General features: G+C 38.1%; 1 protein-coding gene and 1 pseudogene across 1 annotated transcript; one reads left to right on the top strand and one right to left on the bottom strand.

Annotated features, from left to right (window-relative positions):
* Window positions 1–306: 306 nt before the first annotated feature.
* Window positions 307–6043, bottom strand: LOC127561163 (gastrula zinc finger protein XlCGF8.2DB-like). Its single transcript, XM_051996713.1, has one exon. The coding sequence runs from the start codon at window positions 5224–5226 to the stop codon at window positions 4153–4155; it is 1074 nt and encodes a 357-aa protein (XP_051852673.1). The 5' UTR covers window positions 5227–6043; the 3' UTR covers window positions 307–4152.
* Window positions 5936–23380, top strand: part of LOC127548889 (nuclear cap-binding protein subunit 1-like) — a 41753-nt pseudogene continuing 24308 nt past the window's right edge.

A 23380-nucleotide genomic window follows, 5' to 3' on the forward strand; every position in this document is an offset into this window, starting at 1 on the left:
GGTCAATCCATTGAAACCTCCAAATTTTTCTTTCAGAACAATTTCCTACCTAGGAATACATTTGTGGAGTTGTTTTTTTGTAAGCTTGTGTGAAGCTTTACAAATGTAAATTATCCTTTTATATATATATATATATATATATATATATATATATATATATATATATATATATATATATATATATAATTTTTATCATTTTTTTTCAATTGACAAGCATTTGTAGTCTCTCCCTTACACTTCTCACTCATTGGAAAAAGAAAAACAAATATGCAAATTCAACCAAAAGAAATTCTCACTTCAGTCATGTTGAAAAATAGATATTTTATTGGCTATCATCCTTGCTCCTCTAGAATATGGGAAAACTGGAACTAATACATTGTTGGTGGAATTGTGAATGGATACAACTATAACCACCACGCTAACACCCAGGATATCTTAGAATCAGCCGGAGTCAGGATAAGCAAAAGTCCTTAGTCTTTATTCTTGGTCTTTAAGGATAGAAGCGAAGGGGATAGAAGTAGAATCTCTGCAACTGCCTTCATCAAAGTGACTCTGGCTAGTCTTACTCCACCCTCTAGTCTCTCCTACACTCCTCTATATACACCAATTATTGAGCCAGCACAGGATAGTGGGAAGGGCCATTTTCCAAGCACATGCCCATAGAGTATTGTCCAATCAGTAGTTAGTCTCAAGTGCTTGACTCAAGCGTTTCAGTCCTATATATACAACCATTCTGGAGAGCTATTTGGAACTGTGCTCAAAAGGTTATCAAATTGTGCACGCCCCTTGACTCAGCAGTGTTTCTACTGGGATTTAAAAGAGAGCTTAAAGGAAAGAAAGGGACCCACATGTACAAAACTATTTATGGCAAGAAACTGGAAATTGAGTGGATGCCCATTACTTGGAGAATGGTTAAATAAAATCTTCTTCCACTTTATCTTTTTGTCAAAGTTGGCTACATGAAAAACCCATATTAAATGTGGATGAGTCTGTGGCTCAGGAAGAGTTACTGGAAGGAGCTCCAAGGAAGATTTAAAGAAGCAAACTAAAGAGAGGGAAGAAAATTGAAAAACAGGGGTGATAGCCTGTTTTTAGCTTTACTTAGAAGAATCTAATGGATGGAAATGACTCAAGCCAATATTCAGTTTAAATGTCAAGTAAAAATTAGATATTCCTAGGGATTTCCATAAGTAAAAGGAGATTTATTTAATTATAGCATTAACAGGGCATTTAGTAAAGATGTTAGTGTTCTTAAGCTTAAGTAGACAAGACTGACCTTGGTTTCACATGGAAGTTCATCTGCTCAGTAGAGCTGGGTGTGGCAATGTACCATCTTGGGAAATCTCATATCTGATGGACCCTGATAGGAGTAGCCTTTTGGGCCTTTAGATTGCCAGGCAACCCCACTCATTTGTCCAGAGACCCTCATAATATGGCTTGCAGGGAAACACATGGAGCCTTTCTCATTATATAAATTTGATTTTGGGACAGCTTTGTCACTTTTAAAGTGAAAAAAAAAAAACACAAAACTAACATCATTATTTTGTTGACTTTTTTCTGCTCTTTTTGATCAGATTGATTATTATTAATCATTTCAAAGAAGCCATTTTCCATTATAATTTTTTTATTTACAATTTATGTAGTTCCCTTCTAATTTAAATATTTTGATATGTATACTGATTTTTGCTTTATTAATTTATTTTTCTACCTTTTAAGAATGCAGATTTAATCTTCTCTTTTTAAATGCTCAATGTGAGACTTTAAGTCTATGTCCACTCCCCACTTTAGCTGAATCCCAGAAAATTAAGGATGTTGTTTAATCATACCCATTTTCTTTTAAAAATGTAGCACTTTTGAAATTTGTTCTGTGACTCAGTCATTATTTAACATATTACTCAAAAAAAAACAAAAAAAAACAAACAAAAAAAATGTTACTGATAAATCTCCATTTAGATTTATATTTTTTGTTGGTGATTCCTGAACGAGGGCCAATTTCCATCCTTATTTCATTAGTGAATGAAAGGATGTATGAATTATTTCTACTTTCTTATATTTCTGGGCCATATTTCTGTGTCTCAGTAGTTAATTTGTGTAGAAATTCCATATATGACAAAGAAATATGCACATTCCTCTGTTGCCCCATTTAGAAGATACTGATGCAGTTCTGGTGGGAGAGAATTGAGGTGTGAGAATTGATGTGAGAATCCCCTCTGGTCTTGGCACAGATCCAACATGAAAGAATTCATGGATCCAAAATCTGTTTGTGACAAAAGTAAGTTTTATTAATTTATTCCTTCTTTTTGGTGTCAAAAGGAAGTTTTATTCCTTTATTCACAGGTGGTTGATCTAGGAAGCAGACATGGGTCTTCATGTGGGGAAGAAAGGCTCTTTAAGGAATATATAGGGGTTGGAACTGGATGTGCAATAGACATTTTAAATTCATCATGTCCAAAACTGAACTAACATCATCTATTATTCTAGAAGCACCTGTTCCCCCACAACAAATCTGTTATAATCTCTTGATTTTGTCTTTGTAACATTTCCCCAATAAATCCTCTTCTCTCCTCTGACCATCATGCTCACTTCATATCTAGATTACTGCAATAGCTTGCTGATGGGTCTTTCCCTCCTCCAATCCATCCTCATGTCCAATCCAATCATGTCAAACAACTTCTCATCTCTCACTCAACATATCCCAATGACTCCCTATTGCTTTGAGGATCAAATGCAAAATCCTGTTAGTTTTTCAAAGCCCTTCAAAGCCCTTCCAGTCTTTTTATATTTCACTCCCCAAAATTTACTCTTCAGTCCAGTGGTACTAGCCTCCTCTTTCATGAACAAAACACTTCATCTCTCAAATCCAAATATTCTTTCTCATGACCCCCCATACCTGAAATGCTCTGCCTCCTCATCTCTGTCTACTGGCTACCTTGGAATCCTTTAGGTTTTTACTAAAATCTATAGAAAGCCTTCTCCAACTCTTTTAATTCTAATATCTTTTTTCTGATAATTTTTTTTTCTTATTTATCCTGGAGTTAGCTTGCTTTGTCTATATTTGTTTGCATGTTGTCTTTCCTAATTAGATTGTAAGTTCCTTGAGGGCAGATGTTGTCTTTTCCCTTGTTTTGACTCCACTCCACTTGTATCCCTGGTGCTTAGTACAATACCTGAAATGCTTGTTTGTTCAATCATGTACCATTCTTGATGAGTGCACGGATTGTAACACACCAGGTCCTTCTAGCCTTGATCACTTTTCGAAGACTATAGAAACTCATATTTGTTGCTTCTGTGACACTAAATGTCCATCTTCTCTTCTGCCTTTCCTAATCTCCTTTTCCCTTCAATTTCTCCCAGTATCAGTTCTTTTTCCATGAATTCTTCTTTTCATTGGCCAAAATATATGATTCAATTTCAGTTTTTGTCCTTCCAAGGAGGATTCTATTTATTCAAGAATTGACTGATTTGATCTCCTTCGCATCTAAGGAATTTCCTTTTTTTTTTTTTTAAGGAAATATATATATATATATATATCACAAACACTAATCCTTTCCTTCACAGATGATAACATAAGTTAAATAATAATCAATTCAGACAGCACTGCAAAAGTTAGTTTTAAAGGAAAACTGAAACAGTGAAATCTTAAATATGTCAGTCAAGGGACAGACTGTAGAAACAGGAACAACTTCAAAGACAGTAGTAAAAGTGAGTCAATATTCCAAAATTTCTGGCATACAGATAAAGCAGGCACCAAGAAGATAAATTATTGCTCAAAAGCCATATACTAGTAAAATACAAAATGAATAGAATATCATTTATTAAATACATCAATATATTAGAAATCAGACTAAAGAAGTTATAAAAACCAAATCAAATTCTGAGGGAAGACAATGTTACGCCATCCCCTCTTCTTTACAAGTATGGTGGACTCAGTGTGAAACAATACATACAATGTCAGTTTTTTCATATGTTGGATTTGGAGGGATGAAAAAGGCCCAGCTTAAGAAGTGCAGGTGACATGTTAACCAAAAAGAGCCACATTAATTATTTTAGGAAGAATAGATTTTTCTTCTACTGAGTTGTTAGAATTATATAAATTCTCTGGTAACAGTAAAGGGGTAGTTCCTGTCTGAAATCTCTCTATTTCAACAAATTCTATTTCTCTTTAGTATGAATTTTCTGATGCCTAATAAGGCTAGACCTCCTACTAAAGCCTTTCCCACACTCATTACATACAAAAGATTTTTCTCCGGTATGAATTTTTTGATGCCGAAGGAGGTGCTGTCTTTGGCTGAAGGCATTTCCACATTCCTTACATTCAAAGGGTTTCTCTCCAGTGTGAGTTCTCTGATGATCAGTAAGGTATCGTTTTTGGCTGAAGGCTTTTCCACATTCTCTACATACAAATGGTTTCTCTCCAGTGTGAGTTCTCTGATGTACAGTAAGGCATCCTCGATGGCTGAAAGCTTTTCCACATTCCGTACATACAAAGGGTTTCTCTCCAGTATGAATTTTTTGATGATGAATGAGTTGTTTTCTCTGGCTATAGGCTTTTCCACATTCATTACATACAAAGGGTTTGTCTCCTGTATGAACTCTCTGATGAATAGTGAGACTGTTCCTATGAATAAAACCTTTCCCACATTGCTTACATACAAATGGTTTCTCTCCAGTGTGAGTTCGCTGATGTACAGTAAGGTATCCTCGATCACTGAAGGATTTCCCACATTTCTTACAACCAAATGGTTTCTCTCCAGTGTGAGTTCTCTGATGATCAGTAAGGTATCGTTTTTGGCTGAAGGCTTTTCCACATTCCTCACATTCAAAGGGTTTTTCTCCCGTATGAATTCTCTGATGACTAGTGAGATTGTTCCTCCGACTAAAACCTTTCCCACATGCCTTACACATAAATGGCTCCTCTCCGGGCTGAGTTCTCTGATGATCAGTAAATAAATCTTGATGAGACCCACTGGAGTCTCTGCTCTTGGGACTCGAGGCTGCTTCTTGCTTCTCCAACACAGAAATCAGATCCAGGCTGGAAACAGGAATCCCCACAGAGACCAGGTTCTGGTAGTTCTCCAGCATCACATTCCTGTGCAGGACCCTCTGGGCAGGCTCCAGGACCATCCACTCCTCACAGGTGAAGTCCACGGCCACATCCTGGAAGGTCACTGGTTCCTGACTGGGGGCCATGGGAAAGCCAGAAGTCACACCCTCCATGGGCTCCATCTGCTGCCTGGGGATGATCAGAGTCTTCACAGATCTTGGGGACTTCTCCACTGAAATTGACACTCCTGTCAGTTGAGCTGCTGAGAATAGGGCTTAACGTCCAGAACCCCACGTCTAAGGCCTCACTTGGGCGCTAAACACAGTGTGCTTCCTTGAGCCCCAAACTGGGGAGACAAAATATTCTACGCTTTCCAGAACCCCACGTCTAAGGCCTCACTTGGGCGCTAAATAGAGTGTGCTTTCTAGAGCCCCCAAACTGGGGAGACAAAATATTCTACGCTTTCCAGAGGCCCACGTCGGGTGCCAAAAGGTGGTGTCTGGACTAGCTCTCTGGAGGATCTCAGGACCAGCCTCGGTCTTAGTGGAGGAGAGAAGGAGGCAGGAGAGCCACCAGGACGGTCAAAGATGAAGTCTTCCCAGCCCTTAAATACCTCAGCATGACTACATCCCCCCAGCACACTGGGCAAGTGCTAACTATGGTCCATCCCACAGCCCCCTGTGTTAGCCCCTAGGGGAAGTATAAGCCCCTGCTGTTGATGTGCAAATAGAACACAGGTGGTCCCGCCCTCCTTGCCTTCTCAGGAAAGGTGACAACACCAGAGGGAGGTGGGGAGCCAAAGCAGACCTTGTCAGCAGCTTCCCTCTGGCTTCCCAGAGTCCCCCGCTCCCTGAGGCCCCCTACCAATGGCCACAGACACAAGTAGGAGAAATGTCTGGTGGCCTCCAGCTTCGGGCTGGCTCCCGCACTAGAGAAACCGTGGCCACAGACAGAGTCAAGGGCCAGGGCTCAGCAGTGCCCACGCGCGTGCGCACTGTCAGCTCTGAGACTTACCTGCCCTTTGCTACCGCTGCTACAGCCGGAGCCGGAGTTGCGCCTGCGCACTGTCACGACTGAAGCGGGGGAGGGGGTGGGGGGGAGAGAGGAGGAGGCAGGGGGGGGGGGGGAGAGGGGGTCCCTCCTTCTGACCGAGTCTGACAGCGGGAGCCGAGGCCACGCGTGCGCAGTGACACAAACCGCAAGGGTGGCTCAGTCCCGGGGATTTTGAAGGTTTTCTTCAGCCCCACATCCAGCCCTCAGCTCTCCGCCATTGTCCTCCAACGTCCGCGCTCGCTCTCACTACTGGGGAACCTTCGCTTCGATCATACGCTGGTGGGAAAGACCCCGTCTCTGCTTTCTAGGACGCTGCCCCGATCCCCCCGGCTTTCCTCCTTAAATGTCGCGGCCGCCGTCTCTGCCCGCAGTGATCCGGAACCGAGGAAATAAAAGCCGACGCGGCTTCCGTTTCTCCTCCCTCCGCTTGCCAAGGTCCCGGCTGTTGGGTTTCTTTAATGGTGAGCTTGAAGCCACCGCGTACATTCTCTTTCACCTTCACCTGCTCTTGTGCCAAAGTCCCCTTTTAATGTCGTGACCCAGTTTCTCCAATTGTCCGATGTGGTTTTTCTGCCTCAGGTTATAACCTTCCCCTCTTAATGTTTGAGATAAAGGTTTTATAGACATTCCTTCTTAATGGTTGACAAGATAAAGGTTTAGCCGTTTTAGATGTCATTAGAACATCAGTAACCTCCCCCACCATTAGGTTATCCCCATCTAGGTGCCTCCCCCACCATGTCATTGTTCTTGTTATCCTATAAAAAGCTTGCTGTCCCAATACTCGGGGCTGGACTCTTTGAGATGATAGTCTGGTCTAGCCCTGGGATCAACCATGGATCCATTGGTCCCAGTATTTCTCTCCATTTAATAAACTATTGGTCTCTAATCTCTTGTCTTGCTCAGTTTCTTCAGCATTACACTGGTACATAATAGGTGTTTTAATAAAGGTTCATTGACTTGATTGCCTGGAGCTTGGGAGCGTCTCAGGTCTGACAGAGCTCGCCTCTGGCTCCCTGTTGCTCACCTCTGCCTGCAGTTCTTTGGAGATAATGGGAGGCCCTGGAAGGTGCTCATTATAGCTTGTGCTGCTCTTTAAATCCGGCCAGGATTGGGAATACATTAAAAACCTCACTGCCTTGCGGTCTCGGAACAGGACAAGCTCTGAGTCTCCGACTATTAGACTGGAGCTCCTTGAGGACCAGAACTGTCTTGCTTCTTTCTGTTTCCTTGCACTGAGTACAGTCTCTGGGACATCGTAGGCACTTAATCAGTGTTTATTAGCCTATGTGCTGCCCCAAAGGGGAAGCCTTTCCTTATGTCCATGGTCCTAGCATTAAGTGGTCCCTGTTCCAGTTACCATGTGTATACCTGTAAGGAGCGGGATGATTGATTTAAACAAGGTGTTAACTCGGCGGAATTGATGAGACAGTGGCTGTCTGGTTTAGCCTGTGGGTTCTCTAGTTCAATACATGTGCTTAGTTCTACAAGATTGACAGCTATTCTACAGGTTTCCTACCTACGATGTTGTAATGAATAGAGCATGTAATAGCCAGCAAGGGCTGGGAGAGAGGCGTTCCATCTTTGCTCAGAATCCTGGTGTTTCTCCTCCTTCCTACACTTTGAGAGAGACTGGTTTAGACTCGGAGAAGACAGAGGACGGGAGAAGCCCCAGTTTGGGGGAGACATTCACCCCATCTCCCTTCCCTGTGGTGGTTGGCCTGTCAGCCTGCATTTCTCTACAGTCACTTTTGCAGAACCTCGTGTTCCGATTTTTCCAGACGTTGTGAAGTGAATAGTGCGGATTTTCCAGCATCGGCGGCAGCTGCAGAGACTGGAGCGGGGAGCCGAGGATGCGGGGGCGCCGGCAGCAGACAGCCCCTGCCCTCGCGGCGGCGGCGGCGTAGTGATGAGAACAACGAACAACCCTCAAAAGGAAGCGGACCTTGTTATCGACTGAAATCCAAGATCGGGTAGAATCTCTAACATTCAGAGTAGGAGAAAAGGGTACTTTCTCCTTGCAGAGCAACTGGAGGGCTCAGCTGGTGCTTTGGAAGCTGATCTTCCCGACCCCGAGAGTGAGATTCTAAGAATTCTTCGTACTGTTGCTCGTCTGCTTCCTTTGAAATTGACGCTGTATACAACCTCGCACTGCTTAATGCCCGAAGTCAGGTCTAATGTATTTTTATATAGCCATATAAAAAAGAAACTAGAGATGGAAAGGGGATTGTAATAGAAAAAAAGGGGGATGTGGAGGTAAAACCAGGGAAATTACATCTCAGTAAATGGCAAAGAAAACACAAGTGAGGGAAAGAAGGGGGTGTGATAAATATTGTGTGAATCTTACTCTACTCCGATTTGGTCCAAAGAAAAACTATTAGATATATTTGGTTTCACCAAGAAATTTCTCTCATCCTATAGAAAAATGGGAGGAGAAAGAGGAAAAGGTAAGGGGTAGGCTAGATAGAAGGAAAAAGAGAAATAGTAGGGGAAAGGTATAAGAAAGGGGAAGGTACTCTAAAGGGGAAGGACTGCTTGAGGCAAGTAGTGCACATAAGTAAAATCCTGGGCAGGAAGGAAAAGGGAAAAGAAAAGAGAAAAATATAAGTTGGGGTTAATAAGCAGAAAATACAGAATTAATACTTTTAAATGTAAATGTGAATATGGTGAATTCTCCCATAAAATGTAAGCAGATAGCATACTGGATTAAAAGTCAGAATCCTACAATATGTTGTTTACAAGAAACACATTTAGAGCCAGAGCAATACATACAGAGTAAAGGTCAAGGATTGAAGCAGAAAATATTATGCTTCAGGTGAAATTAAAAAAGCAGGAGTAGTCATCCTGATCTCAGATCAAGCAAAAGCAAAAGTTGATCCAATTAAAAGAGATAAGGAAAGAAACTATATCTTGATAAAGGGTACCATAGATAATGAACAAATATCAATATTTATCATATATGCACCAAGTGGTGTAGCATCTAAATTCCTAAAGGAGAAGTTAAGAGAGTTGTGAGAAGAAATAGACAGCAAAACTATAATAGTGGGAGATCTCAACCTTGCACTCTCAGCACTTGACAAATCAAAAGGCAAAAATAAATAAGAAAGAAGTTAAAGAGGTAAATAGAATATTAGATATGATATGATAGATCATCGGAGAAAATTGAATGGAAACAGAAAGGACTACACTTTCTTCTCTGCAATTCATGAAAGCTATACAAAAATTGACCATATATTAGAACATAAAGACCTCAACATCAAATGCAGAAAGGCAGAAATAGTAAATGCATTTTTCTCAGATCATGATGCATTAAAAATTACATTCAATAAAGGGCCAGGGGAAAATAGACCAAAAAGAAATTAAAAACTAAATAATCTTATCCTAAAGAATGAATGGGTGAATCAGCAAATCATACACACAATCAATAATTTCATCCAAGAAAATAACAATGAGACAACATACCAAAATTTGTGGGATACAGCCAAAGCAGTAATAAGGGGAAATTTCATATCTCTAGAAGCTTACTTGCACAAAATAGAGAGCGTGAAGATCAATAAATTGGGCTTGCAACTAAAAGCTAATAAATGAACAAATTAAAAACCCCCAATCAAATACCAAACTTGAAATTCTAAAAATAAAAGGAGAGATCAATAAAATTGAAACTAAAAAATTATTGAATTAGTAAATAAAATTAAGAGTTGGTTTTATGAAAAAACAACAAAATAGATAACCCATTAGTTAATTTGATTAGAAAAAGAAAAGAAAAATCAAATTGTTAGTCTCAAAAATGAAAAGGGACAACTATCCACCAATAAAGAGGAAACTAGAGCAATTACCAGGAGTTACTTTGTCCAACTTTATGCCAATAAATTTGATAACATAAGGGAAATGGAGGAATACCTACAAAAATATAGATTGCCCAGATTAACAAAAAATGAAATAAATTACTTAAATAGTCCCATTTTAGAAAAAGAAATAGAACAGCTGTAATGTTCTCCTCTAAAATATAATGTTCTCTGGGAGCAGGTTTCTTGGGGGGCTTCTGAAGGCAACTTACATTTCAATTCAGTGTAATCACCCCAAATATAGCTAGGAGTTAAAGTCCAAATCCTTTATTGTCTCCTGCAAAATTGCCCAGTTAGCTTTCTTAAAGGCCTATCTCTCTCCTTGGTTCTGAGAGGTCTTGCTGCTAGTTCTTCTCTTCCAGCTTCTTCCTCTAGCTCCCTCTGAATATCTCCAGCCAGCACAGGGGTGAAAAATGGAATGAATCTGTCTCTGCCTCCAAGTGTGGGCTTGTGTGTCTGGCCCTGAGCTTCTTGCTTATATGCTGTACACTGAGTACACACCAATCATTATATCACTGGGAAACCATTATTTGTTGTAGGATTAAATCAATTCTAAACTAGATTTAAACATTGTCTCCTCAATTCCACTTAGTATCTTGTTTCAGGTTCTGGCCTATAACATCTCCTTGTAGGATCAGATCAATCATACTGAACCATACTAAGTTAGATAATTATTGTCTCTATCAATTCCACTGTCTTAGTACCTTATAAGAATCTTAGCAACAAGCTATTAATCAACCCCCCTAAGAAAAAAATCCCTAGAACCAGATGGATTTACATGTGACTACCAAATATTTACATAACAATTAACTCCAATACTATATAAACTATTTGAAAAAATAGGGAATGGAGAACTCCTACCAAATTCTTTTTATGATGCAGACATGGAACTGAAACTTAAAAAACAGAAAAAAAAATCAAAGAAAATTATGTACCCATTTCCCTAATGAATATTGATGCAAAAATCTTAAATGAAATATTAGCAAACAGATTACAGATAATCATCCAGGATAATACACCACAACCAAGTAGGATTTATACCAGGAATGCAGGACTGGTTCAATATTAGGAAAACTATTAGTATAATTGACTATACCAATAATCAAATTAACAAAAACCATATGATTATCTCAATAGATGAGGAAAAAGCCTTTGATAAAATCCAACACCCAATCCTATTAAAAACACTAGAGAGTATAAGAATAAATGGACTTTTCCTTAAAATAATCAGTAGCATCTATTTAGTATGTAATCAGATATAATGGGATAAACTAGAATCATTCTCTATAAGATCAGGGTGAAATAGGTTGCCCGATATCACCTTACTATTCAATATTGTATTAGAAATGCTAGCTTTGGAAATAAGAGAAGAAAAAGAGATTAAAGGAATTAGAGTAGATAATGAAGAAACCAAAAATCACTCTTTGCAGATAATATAATGGTATACTTAGAGAACCCCAGAGAATCAACTAAAAAGCTAATCCTGAATCTCAGCAAAGTTGCAGGATACAAAATAAATCCACTTAAATCATCAGCATTTTTATACATCACTAACAAAATCCAACAGCAAGAGATATAAAGAGAAATTCCATTTAAAATAACTGCCAATAGTATAAAGTATTTGGGAATGTATCTGCCATGGGAAAGTCAGGAACTAGATAAGCAAAACTACAAAACACTTTCCACACAAAGTCAGATCTAAGCAAGTGTCAAAATATCAAGTACTCATGGAGAGGTGGAGCAAATATAATAAAGATGACAATGCTACCTAAACTAATCTATTTATTTAGTGCTATACCAATCAGACTGCTAAGAAACTATCTTACTGAACTAGAAAAAATAACAACAAAATTCATCTGGAAGAACAAAAGGTCAAGAATTTCAAAGGAATTAATGAAGAGAAAAGCAAATGAAGGTGGCCTAGCTGTACCAGATCTAAAACTATATTATAAAGCAACAGTCATCAAAAACCATTTGGTATTAGCTGAGAAATAGACTAGTTAATCAGCGGAATAGGTTAGGTTAACAGAACAATATAACCAATGACTATAACAATCTAGTACTTGACAAACCCAAAGGCCCCACCTTTTGGGATAAGAATTTACCATTTGACAAAAGTCTCTCCAAACCTCTCTGATTTCATCCTGCTGTCTACAGTTACTTTCAATGAGATTTCTCTATCTCTTGTTGATGGGCTTTGCAGTAATATATAAAATGTTGATGATTTCTGTGAGTTCTTTTTATATCCTGCACTTTTCTAAAGCTATTAATTGTTTAAAGTAGGTTTTCTAGGATTTCCTAAGTATGTCATCATATTATCTACAAAGAGCGATAATTTTGTCTCCTCATTACGTATTCTAATTTTGTTAAGGAGTAGGTCAATTCTCCAAGAGCCTCCACAGCTGTGGATCATAGCATCTGAAGGAGTTGCAGGGCAGCCTTTGCATACACAGTTGTTGCAGACTGGGAATGAGATAAATTGGAGGCAGAGGGAAGAGGAGAGAGGTCAGAAAACACAGGCCTCTTAGTCAGAGAGGTCAGAGGACAGAAACTGCCTTTCAGTTTCCTTGTATCATCCTCTCACATGAGGAGATCTATTCTGTAGGTCTGGGTTGGATCTCCAGCAGCCACTGTCAAGTGGTTCCTATGTATTCCAACATAATTCCTTTTATTTCTTTTTCTTTTCTTTTTTCTAAATCCATGATTTCTAGCACAATACTGAATAATAATGGTGAAAAGGGGCATCCTTGTTTCACTCCTGATTTAAACCAAGTAGAACTAAGATAACACTGTACACAACAACAACAAGTTTATGTGATGTCCAATGGACATGGTATTTTTCAACAGCAAGGTGATTCAGGCCAGTTCCATTGGACTTGGGATGGAGAAAGCCATCTATACCTAGAGAGAGGCCTGTGGGGATTGAGTGTAGATCAATATAATATTTTCAATTCTTTGTTGTTGTAGTTGTTGTTGTTGTTTGCTTGCTTTTTGTTTTCTTTTTCATTTTTTCCCTTTTTGATCTGATTTTTCTTGTGTAGTATTATAATTGTGGAAATACATATAGAAGAAATGCTCATGTTTAATATATATTGGATTTATCCTGGTTAAAAGAGAGGGTTGGGAGGAAGGGAGAAACAAATTTGGAAAACAATGTTTTGCAAGGGTGAATGTTGACATTATCTTTGCTTGTATTTTGGAAATAAAAAGCTGTTATTTTTAAAAATTATATTTCCATGAGAACCACTGCTCTATACCTGTTTTCTATTCCTCTGAGAAGCAAACCTCTTAGGAGCAAAAACTATTATTTTTTTGGAATTCATGTCATTAATATGTAACTGAATGAGTACAGTAATGATTTTGACACATTCATTCAGCTATTCAATCATTTCATTCATTCATACAACTATGTCTGCTATTATTCACTGAGGCCACATGGAATGCCCAAGATCAATAGCTATATTGAGATAGGATGGTTTACCAACCAATGATTTGAGTCTATCCCTAAATTTGTATACATTTTCTTCCCCTGTTAAATTTAATCCACATGCTACAATGCCCAGTTACATCTCTGAAATCTTCTGCTTAATAATTTCAGAGGGAAGGACAGCTAGGTGGCTCAGTAAATAGAGCACTAGCCCTGAAGTCAGGAGGTCTTGAGTTAAAATCTGATCTCTGACACTTAACATTTTCTAGCTGTGTGGTCCTGTGTAATGTTCTCTAAAAATGTAATATTTTCTGGGAGCAGGTTTCCTGGGAGGCTTCTGAGGACAGCCTTCCTCTCAATTCTGTGTAATCACCCCAAATGCAGCCAGGAATTGAAGTCCAAATTCTTTATTGTCTCCTTCAAAGTCTTGTCTCCTTCACTTGGGGCTCAGCTAGTTTTTCTGGAGGATTATCTCTGTCCTTGGTTTGGTGGGCTTGAGCTTCCGCCTGCCTTCTCTAGCTTCTGAATCTACTCTACTGAATCCTGGCTGAGGCTCTGAGAGCTTCTAGTGGGCTTGTCCTCTCTGGCCCTGACAGCTTCTCCTTATATGTCCCACACTGAGTATACACCAATCATTATATCACTATTATTTGTTGTAGGATTAAATCAATGCTAAACTAGATTTAACCACTGTCTCCTCAGTTCCACTTACTTAGCACCTTGTTTCAAGTTCTGGCCCATATCAATGTTGGACAACTTAACCCCAATTGCTTCAGCAATAAATAAATAAATAAATGATGAAAAAAAAAAAAAAAAAACAAACAATGTTCGAATATGTGGATTATACTTGTGCACTTCCCTAGGGGACAGTAATGTATAGTAGGAAGTAAATCTGTTTTGGAGTCAAAAACCCAGAATTTAACTGCTTCTTATTGTGTAAACGTAGGCAAGTCATTATGATTTCCTGGGCTTCATTTCCTCATCTGTAAAGTAATGATTTAATAAGAGATTACCTCCCATGTCTCTGGGAGCTCAGAATTCTTTACTTTCAACATCCAAGGGATGAATGTTTATCTGCAGATCTTGCCATTTTAGCCTTTAGGGAGTGTGATTCTGCATGTGTCTTTAATCGAGTCATTGGAGAGTAAGAAAACTGTCATAAACTTACTGAACTAAGTCACCCATGAGGTCCCTTTCATCTCTAAGACTAGGATGTTATAATATTGTGTAAGGAGTGAGGGAAAAATAGGAAAGGAAATGACATCTGTAAACATTGTCCATACTAAAATCGTTCTTCAGAATGCATTACCTTGAATCCTGAGCAGGATACTGGCTTACCTATGCTCTGGTATAAGAAAGTGGATGAATATCAAGACCAGCAACTTTACAGGTTTTCAGGCAAAGTTCTAGCTCTGAAGTGTTAAGTCTGGTGACCTACAAAGGAAATTTTCATGAGACTAAGTCATCACAGGAAGCCACAACACAGAAACTAATTTTCTAAAAAGGCACTTCTGTATTTTAGGAACAAAGAAAAGTGAGGTCAAAAAATAATCTTGCACTGTTGTTTCTCCCTTGAAAGCAGAGTCTCAGCTAGAGATGCCCCAGGCATTCTGGTCCCCAGAGTTCTTCTTAGATTAAGACTTCTCTGTAGAATATGGGGTAGGAGAAGTGTTTCCCATGAGTATCTAAAAATAAATGTTCTGGGATTAGATTGCAGTCTGAAAACTAGTGAAACTATAAAATATCCATTCATCTTGCAACATTGTCCTTGTCTTAGACATGGCCTGATTATAGTCTCCTGGTGTTTCCTCAGGTGTGACTTCTAGATCAGAGTGTGGGTTTCAACAAAAGGGCAGGTCGAGTCTGATGCTGGAAATGTCCTACTCAGTCCCTGATTCAAGCACATGATTTTCCTATAGCATGAGAGAAAGAGAGAAAGAAAAAGAGAGAGAGAGAGAGAGAGAGAGAGAGAGAGAGAAAGAGAGAGAGAGAGAGAGAGAGAGAGAGAGAGAGAGAGAAAGAGAGAGAGAGAGAGAGAGAGAGAGAGAGAGAGAGAGAGAGAGAGAGAGAAATTGCTTTCCTCAGAATTAGAACTTTGGTTAATGTTGAGGGAGATGTAGCCCTATATTATGAAAAGCATGTCTCAACTCCTTCCTTCCCTTATTATATCTCTGCTGGTGCAACTTCCAGGTACTGGGCACATCTGCTTTAAGGATTTCAATCCCCTAATTACCTTCAAAAAGGACCTAAACTTTGGTGTGTTTTGCCTATGTACTCATCTGAAATGAACAGAATAACAGGAGCAGAGCAGTTTCAAAGTCCTCCTCATGAAGCCTATGAAGATTTTTAGTAAGTGTCTATCTGTCTGCCTGGGCTCATAGTTTAGCAAAAGGGCAGGACCATACAGTATGAGATGATAATGCTCTCCCCTTTTCTTGTCTCTTTATAATTTTATATTCTTCTCAGTTTCCTCCATATCTGATAAATTTTCAGAGTTGAAGAAAGAAAGCCTCTCTCCTCTCCTTTTCCCTTCCCACCCCCCATCAAACAGATGATATGCAGGTTTCTCCGTCCTGAGCAAGCTCAGTCTTTTATCACCCTTCTGAGTGCTGTTGCTTTCACAGATTCTTAGTGTTGTAAAGGATCTCAGATGCTATTGAGATATCTGGACAAGAACCAACTTTATTAACCTACCTGCAGCCATGAAATTGCTTGTCTCCTCCAAAATAACCTTATTCCATTTTGTTGCAGTTATAATTATGGGAAAATATCCTCTGCATTGGTTTAGGTAGGGCTGATTAGATTACAAGGTAGTCTACTTTGGTTGACAACCAGTCCAATGTCCAGTTCTCACAGACTCTCTACATAGTAATGAGTAATTTTCTCAGTAATTCTTATGCAGTGTTCCTAAGAAATCAGAAGTATATTATATAGACTCACTTAATGGTATTTTAGGCAATTTCCTCATAAATTGTTAGTCATGCACAGTTTCTCAATTAATTCTGATCCCTCATCCCTGCTAATAAGCTAATAATGAGAAACAATACATTTCCTATAAGTTTTTAATGGATTCTTTCACTGGTTCCTGAAATCATCAGCTTAGAGAAACATGAATTCTATTGACCATACATATTATTAAGAATGTAGCAAATTTGGTGCAGTGGACAGAGCACCAGCCCTGAATTCAGTAGGACCTGAGTTTATATCTGGCCTCAGACATATAACATTCTCTAGCTCTGTGCGCCTGGGCAAGTCACTTAATTCCAATTCCCTTAGCAAAAAAAAAAAAAAAAAAAAAAAAAAAAAGTAAGAAATTATACAAAGAAATATTTGTGTAATTTATCTTTAAGGATAAAGATTCTAGATTAAATCACCTTTAGTCATTGATGGGAGCTGTTGATTTTTTCCCCCCAGGTACAGAAACAAATATTCCCATGAGTCTGTTCTCTCCATATATCAGTCTCTCACAAATTCCCCTCAGGATAACTTCACTGGCTGATGCAAATTCAGTTCTTTCTAAATACTCTTTTGAATTTTATTTAAAAGGGGAAGAGGGAAGTTGCTTGGTCTCTCAGGAAACATCTCTCAATCCTTTTTGTGCCTCACAGAATTTCTCCCACCTAAACATATTCCTTCCTAATTCTATTCCCCTTTAAAAGACAGTAACAGTTTCCTTATATTAGGAAAATGGTTATAGAAGATAGGGCTTTATCTTTGTAGACAGAAAAACTAGATTCTCTTTTTGTTTTTTATTTTATTCCTGAAAAATATTTCTTTGTAGAACCAGGGGTTAAACATGAAATGGTCCCTCATAGGTTTGATCCCAATATTTTATCTAAACAGGAAGGTGTAAGCCACTCTCTTTCTCTGATCTGGGCTGCATGGCCTTAGGTAGCCTAGTGATCTTCTGCTCTTATGAATTCATCATATATCTGATAAAGGCCTCATTTCCCAAATATGTAGAGAATTGACTCTAATTTGTAAGAAATCAAGCCATTCTCTAATTGATAGTCAAAGGATACGAACAGACAATTTTCAGATGATGAAATTGAAACCATTTCCACTTATGAAAGAGTGTTCCAAATCACTATTGATCAGAGAAATGTAAATTAAGACAACTCTGAGGTACCACTACACACCTGTCAGATTGGCTAAGATGACAGGAAAAAAAAATGATAAATGTTGGAGGGGATGCGGGAAAACTGGGACACTGATGCATTGTTGGTGGAGTTGAGAACGAATACAACCATTCTAGAGAGCAATCTGGAATTATGCCCAAAAAGTTGTCAAACTGTGCATACCCTTTGATCCAGCAGTATTACTACTGGGCTTATACCCCAAAGAGATAATAAAGAAGGGAAAGGGACCTGTATGTGCCAAAATGTTTGTGGCAGCCTTGTTTGTAGTGGCTAGAAAGTGGAAAATAAATGGATGCCCATCAATTGGAGAATGGTTGGATAAATTGTGGTATATGAATGTTATGGAATATTATTGTTCTGTAAGAAATGACCAGCAGGATGAATACAGACAGGCTTGGAGAGAATTACATGAACTGATGATAAGTGAAATGAGCAGAACCAAGAGATCATAATATATTTCAACATATACTGTATGCGGATGTATTCTGATGGAAGTGGATTTCTTTGACAAAGAGAAGATCTAATTCAGTTTCAATTGATCAATGATGGACAGAAGCAACTATACCCAAAGAAAGAACACTGGGAAATGAATGTAAACTGTTTGCATGTTTGTTTTTTTCTTCCCTGGTTATTTTTACCTTCTGAATCCAATTCTTCCTGTGCAACAAGAGAACTGTTCAGTTCGACACACATATATTGTATCTAGAATATACTGTGACATATTTAACATATATTAACATGTACAGGATTACTTGCCATCTGGGGGAGGGGTTGGCGGGAGGGAGGGGAAAAATCAGAACAGAAGTGAGTGCAAGGGATAATGTTGTAAAAAAATTACACTGGCATGGGTTCTGTCAATAAAAAGTTATAATTATAAAAAAAATAAAGTTCTTGAAACTAACTTTCAAAAAAAAAATTCATCGTATAGTTGGTAGAATTAACTCACATCCCCAGTCCAATTTAACTCTGCTTCAGCTCAGAAGCTCTGAACTCAATGACCTAAATGTCTCCCAAACAACAATGACCATAGACTTGTACTCTGATACCCAGCAATATCTTTTTGTCAACTTTTGAGCTTTGCTCTTAGTTTTGCTTTCTGGGTCAGGTAGATACAATGTAAATATTCTTCTGTATGGCCTCCATTTAGACAATGAAAGACCATAACTATGCCTTTCTCTTAGGATAAAAATATTTTTCAATATAATTATTTTTTATTTTAAGCTTTCTGTCATATTAACTATATACTGACAATTTTATCTCTAATGTATCTCTTTTATTTCAGCTCACAGTTGTTGGTTGTCATTGTTTTTTTTAGTCTCTACATAGCAAGACAAATTTACTTTGACCAACCCTATGTTAGATATATTCCTACCTTAAACACAAATCCCTTTATCTTTAAAAAAAATTTTGTTTGTTCTCCACCCCCAAAAAAAACAACAAAATTTTTAAAAATCCAAAAATTAAAAAGTCAACCAGTGTAGACTATCTTATTATCTAATGCTTCAACCTGTAGTTAGACACAGTTTATTTCTCTACGTATGGATGGTATTTTTCCCACATAAGTGCTCCAGGTTACTCTGCTGAGAACAGTCACTGACATCTGATTTACCAATTATCGCTATTATTCTATGCAAAGTACATTTCACTTTACATGAGCTAATGAATACCTTTCCAAGTTTCTGGAAACATCATGCTCATCATTCTTATAGCAAAATAATATTCTGTCATAATGACACAACACAATTCATTCAGCCATTCCCCAATTTATGGGCATCTCTTTAATTTGTAATCATTTAGATTCATTTTCTTAAATAAAAAAACCCCAACAATTTTGGGATGTGTGGAGTAATGTTATTGTAAGGTTAAAGGTTTGAGTGAGTATATAGACCTTTGGGGATAAATCCTAATTGTTTTGCAGAAGGGTTGAATCTGTTTACAATTCAAGGATCAATGCATTAAAGTCTCATTTTTCCAACCTTTCCTCCCTTAGCTATCCTATTTCTTTTCTGCAACATTAGCCAATTTAATAGGCATGGGGTTGTACCTCATAATTGTTTTAATTTGCATTCCCTCAATCAATAGTGAGTCAGAGAGTGTATGTGTATTTTTTTTCCTATGGTATAAATGGCCTCTACTTCATATGAAAACTTCATATCTTATGATCATTTATCAATTGGGGCAAGGCTCTACATTTTTTTAAAATAAAATTGACTCAGTTCCCTATACATTTGAGAAATGAGGCCTACATCTGAAAAGCTTGCTTCAAAATTCTTTTTACAATTACTATTGCTAACTGTTAGAATCTTTATAAAGTGTTAAGTCATTAGAGTTGATAGAGGCAATAATTATCTAATTTAGCATGGTTCAGTATCACTGATGTGATCTTACAAGGAGATGTTTTGGGCCAGAACCTGAAACAAGGTACTTAGTAGAACCAATTGATGCAATGCTTGTGTTCACACCTGTAGTCAAGGAGAGATTTCAAGGTTTAGTATGAGATATCTGAATTCACACCTCCCTTAATCCCTCCCTTGGAGGGGAGGGGTAAACCTTTGGGAGATGATATATAAAAAGCAGACTCAGTTAGAAGTTCAGCTGAATTTAGATTGAGAGGAGAGTTCAGTTGAAGATTGAGAAGGGAGCATCAGTTCAATTGAGGAGAAGCCCTCTCTCAGAAGTGTAACCAGATTCATCTTCATCTCACACCACTGTGGTGGCTGGGCTCCTTCACTTCCCACACTGAGACCAAGCTGGTCTGAAAGACTCGCCAGAAAGCTGCCCAGCCCCAAATGAAGGAGACAAGAGATTCATTCTATCTTTATGTTGGCTAGAGGCAGAAAAAAGCAGAGACAAAGGACAAACTGCAAGAGCTCTTAGAACCAAGCAAGAGATAGGCCTGAACTAACCATGCTATTTTGGAAGGAGAAAATAAACGTTTGCATTTTTTACCAGCTGGCTGCATTTTAGGTGATTATTACTTTCAACTGAAACTAAGGCAGCCTCCAGAAAACCTCCCCGAGAAACCTGCTCCCAGAGAGAACCATTATATTATATTATAAAGAAGAAAAACACCAGCAGCTGTCATTTTGCAAAAGAAAACAAGGATATTCCTTCTCCACCCCCACAAAAAAATCGAAAAATTGAAAAATAAAAGTCAACCAGTGTAGACTATCTTGTAATCTAATATTTCAATTTTGATTTAGACACAGTTTTTTTCTCTAGATATGGAAGGTATTTTTTTTCCCCACATAAGTACTTCAGAATATTCTGCTGAGAACAGTCAATGACATCTGATTCACCAAATATTGCTGTTATTTGATACAAAGTACATTTCATTTTATATGATCTAATGAATATCTTTCCAAGTTTCTGAAAACATCGTCTCATCATTCTCATAGACAAATAATATTCTGTCATAATGACATGACACAATTCATTCAGCCACTTCCCAATTTATGGACATTTCTTTAATTTGAAATTATTTAGATTCATTTTCCTTTAAAAAAAATGGGGATATTGTGGAGTACTATTATTGTAAAGTTAAAAGTATGGTGACTATATAGAGCTTTGAACATAATTCCTGATTGTTTTACAGAATGGTTGAACCTGTTTATAATTGGATCAACAATGCATTAATGTCTCATTTTTCCATCTTTCCTCCAACATCTATCCTATTTCCTTTTTGGAACATTAGCCAATTTAATAGGGTTGTACCTCATGATTGTCTTAATTTGCATTTCCTCAATCAATAATGAGTCAGAATGTGTGTGTTTGTGTGGGTTTTCCATATGGCTATAAATGGCCTCATTACTTCTTATGAAAATTTCATATCGTGTGATGATTTATCAATTGGGCCATGGCTCTATTTTTTTAAATAAATTTGACTCAGTTCTCTATACAATTGAGAAAGGAGGCCTGAATCTGAGAAGCTTGCTTCTCTTTATACAATTACTAGCTGTATTTCTTCCTAATTATTTTATTCTCTCTTTCCTTTTACCCTGTCCTTGCTTCTGATTACCTACTTTCCGACTCAGCTCTTCTTTCTCTTATTCTCCCCTCTTCTCCTATCACCATCCCCTCCTACTTTCCTACATGGTATTATAGATTTGACACCCAATTGAATATGTATGTTATTTCCTCATTGAGGCAGTTCTGATGGGAGAAAGGTTCACTCATTCCCTCTGGTCTCCTCCTCATTTACTCCAATGAAATATCTTTTTCTTTGCTTATTTTATAGCAGACAATTTCTGTTATTTCTGCCTTTTCCTTTCTCCCAGTATTTTCATCTCTCATCTTAATTTTGTTTTGTAAATGTTGAAACTTCTTATTCAACACACATCTACATATACTTCTTCTAATTGCCTTAATGATAAGAGGGGGAGAGAAGGAAGGAGAAAGTAAGGAGGGAAGGAAGAAAAAAGGCAGAGTAGGATTCAATCTGTATTCAGACATAATCACTTCTTTTTGTAGGTGTGAATAGGATTTTTCATCATAAGTTCTTGAAGGTAGTGATGGATCATTGTACTGTTGAAAACAGAAAAATCATTTACAGCGGGTCATCACAGAACATTGCTATTACTTGTGTACAGTATATAGGAGGTATTTATTAAACACCAAAGGTGGTTTATAAATATATTATTCTCCAGATTGGACCCTCCAAATTGGTAAGTACTTTTTTTCTGGAAACCATTATAATCATTCCCATTTTAAAATTTAGTAAACTGAGGCATACAGAAAAAAAGTGAGTTATGTAGGGCCACATAGCTATTATGAATTGCTAGTTTTTAATTCAGGTCTTCCTGACTCAAGCTCAGAATTCTATCTAGACTCCTACTTATTTGTCTGTGAGAGTAACTGTAGAAGCAAGGCTTGCATAGGCAATAAGCTTCCTTTTTCTTCTATAAATGTTAGGAGTTTTCATTTAAAACTCCTGTATTTTACTCTCTTGTCACTATCTTTGGTTCCCTCTGCAGTCTGCAGTGACAGTTGTCAGGCTGGATTCAGGAAGTTCCCTTTGGAGGGGAAGGCTCCCTGTTGCTTCAACTGTTCCCCATGCCCAGAAGGGGAGATTTCCAGTCAGATGGATGAATTTCTGCAGGGAACTCTCTTCTCATGACCACTGATAGAGAAAATCACAAAAAGGTTGTTCTTGTACCATTATGTAAAAACCCAGAAAAACCACAATCTCAATATTAGATTGTATGATAGTGATGAAGACCAGAGGAATATTCAGAAATAAGTCCTCAGACATGGCAAATTCTATCCCACTAGGCAATGAAAAATAATCTTTAGGAACTGCTGTCCATTTTGGAATAATGTTTGGTTTGGGACAAGGGCTAGCCATTTATAAAATACAGAACAAAGAGTAAGTTTGGCTTTACATGAAATAGGTTTAGATAGCTTAGGATGGTTTGGAAAGAAGTTAAGGACTTAAGACAAGTGATAGACACCACTGCCTGAGTAGAACTGGTAAAGTATGCTTTAAAGAGTTTGAACAAAGAGCAATTTCTGTGTCTATGTGTGGGGGATGAGTGGTAGACTCCCCTTCCTCAAATTAAGTAATCTAGAGACATCTTCAGGTACAAAGAGAAAGAATTCATTGAGTCCTTGTAAGGACACACCCAGCACACCTAGGAGACATCCCAGCCCCCTCCATGTGCTCAACCCGACAAGCAGGAAGTAGAACAGCCAGTTAAACAGGAAAAGACCTAAGCCTTTTCACTGGATAGTGTCTGGTTCCTGTGGGTCATATCACTTCCTGTAACTTCACTAACTTCATATGACTTCCTGCATCTCAGGCTTCAAGACCTGATCTTTTGGTGCTGGGAATAGGGATCATGTGACTTGGTCTCAAACTGAGAAAACTCCATCCAAT

This window comes from Antechinus flavipes, chromosome 1 (genome assembly GCF_016432865.1).
Source record: "Antechinus flavipes isolate AdamAnt ecotype Samford, QLD, Australia chromosome 1, AdamAnt_v2, whole genome shotgun sequence".
NCBI classification, from domain to species: domain Eukaryota; kingdom Metazoa; phylum Chordata; class Mammalia; order Dasyuromorphia; family Dasyuridae; genus Antechinus; species Antechinus flavipes.

What these genes read in the sequence shown, in the direction of transcription:
- LOC127561163 (XM_051996713.1), bottom strand. Translation starts at nt 5,226, where the DNA reads ATGGAGCCCATGGAGGGTGTGACTTCTGGCTTTCCCATGGCCCCCAGT.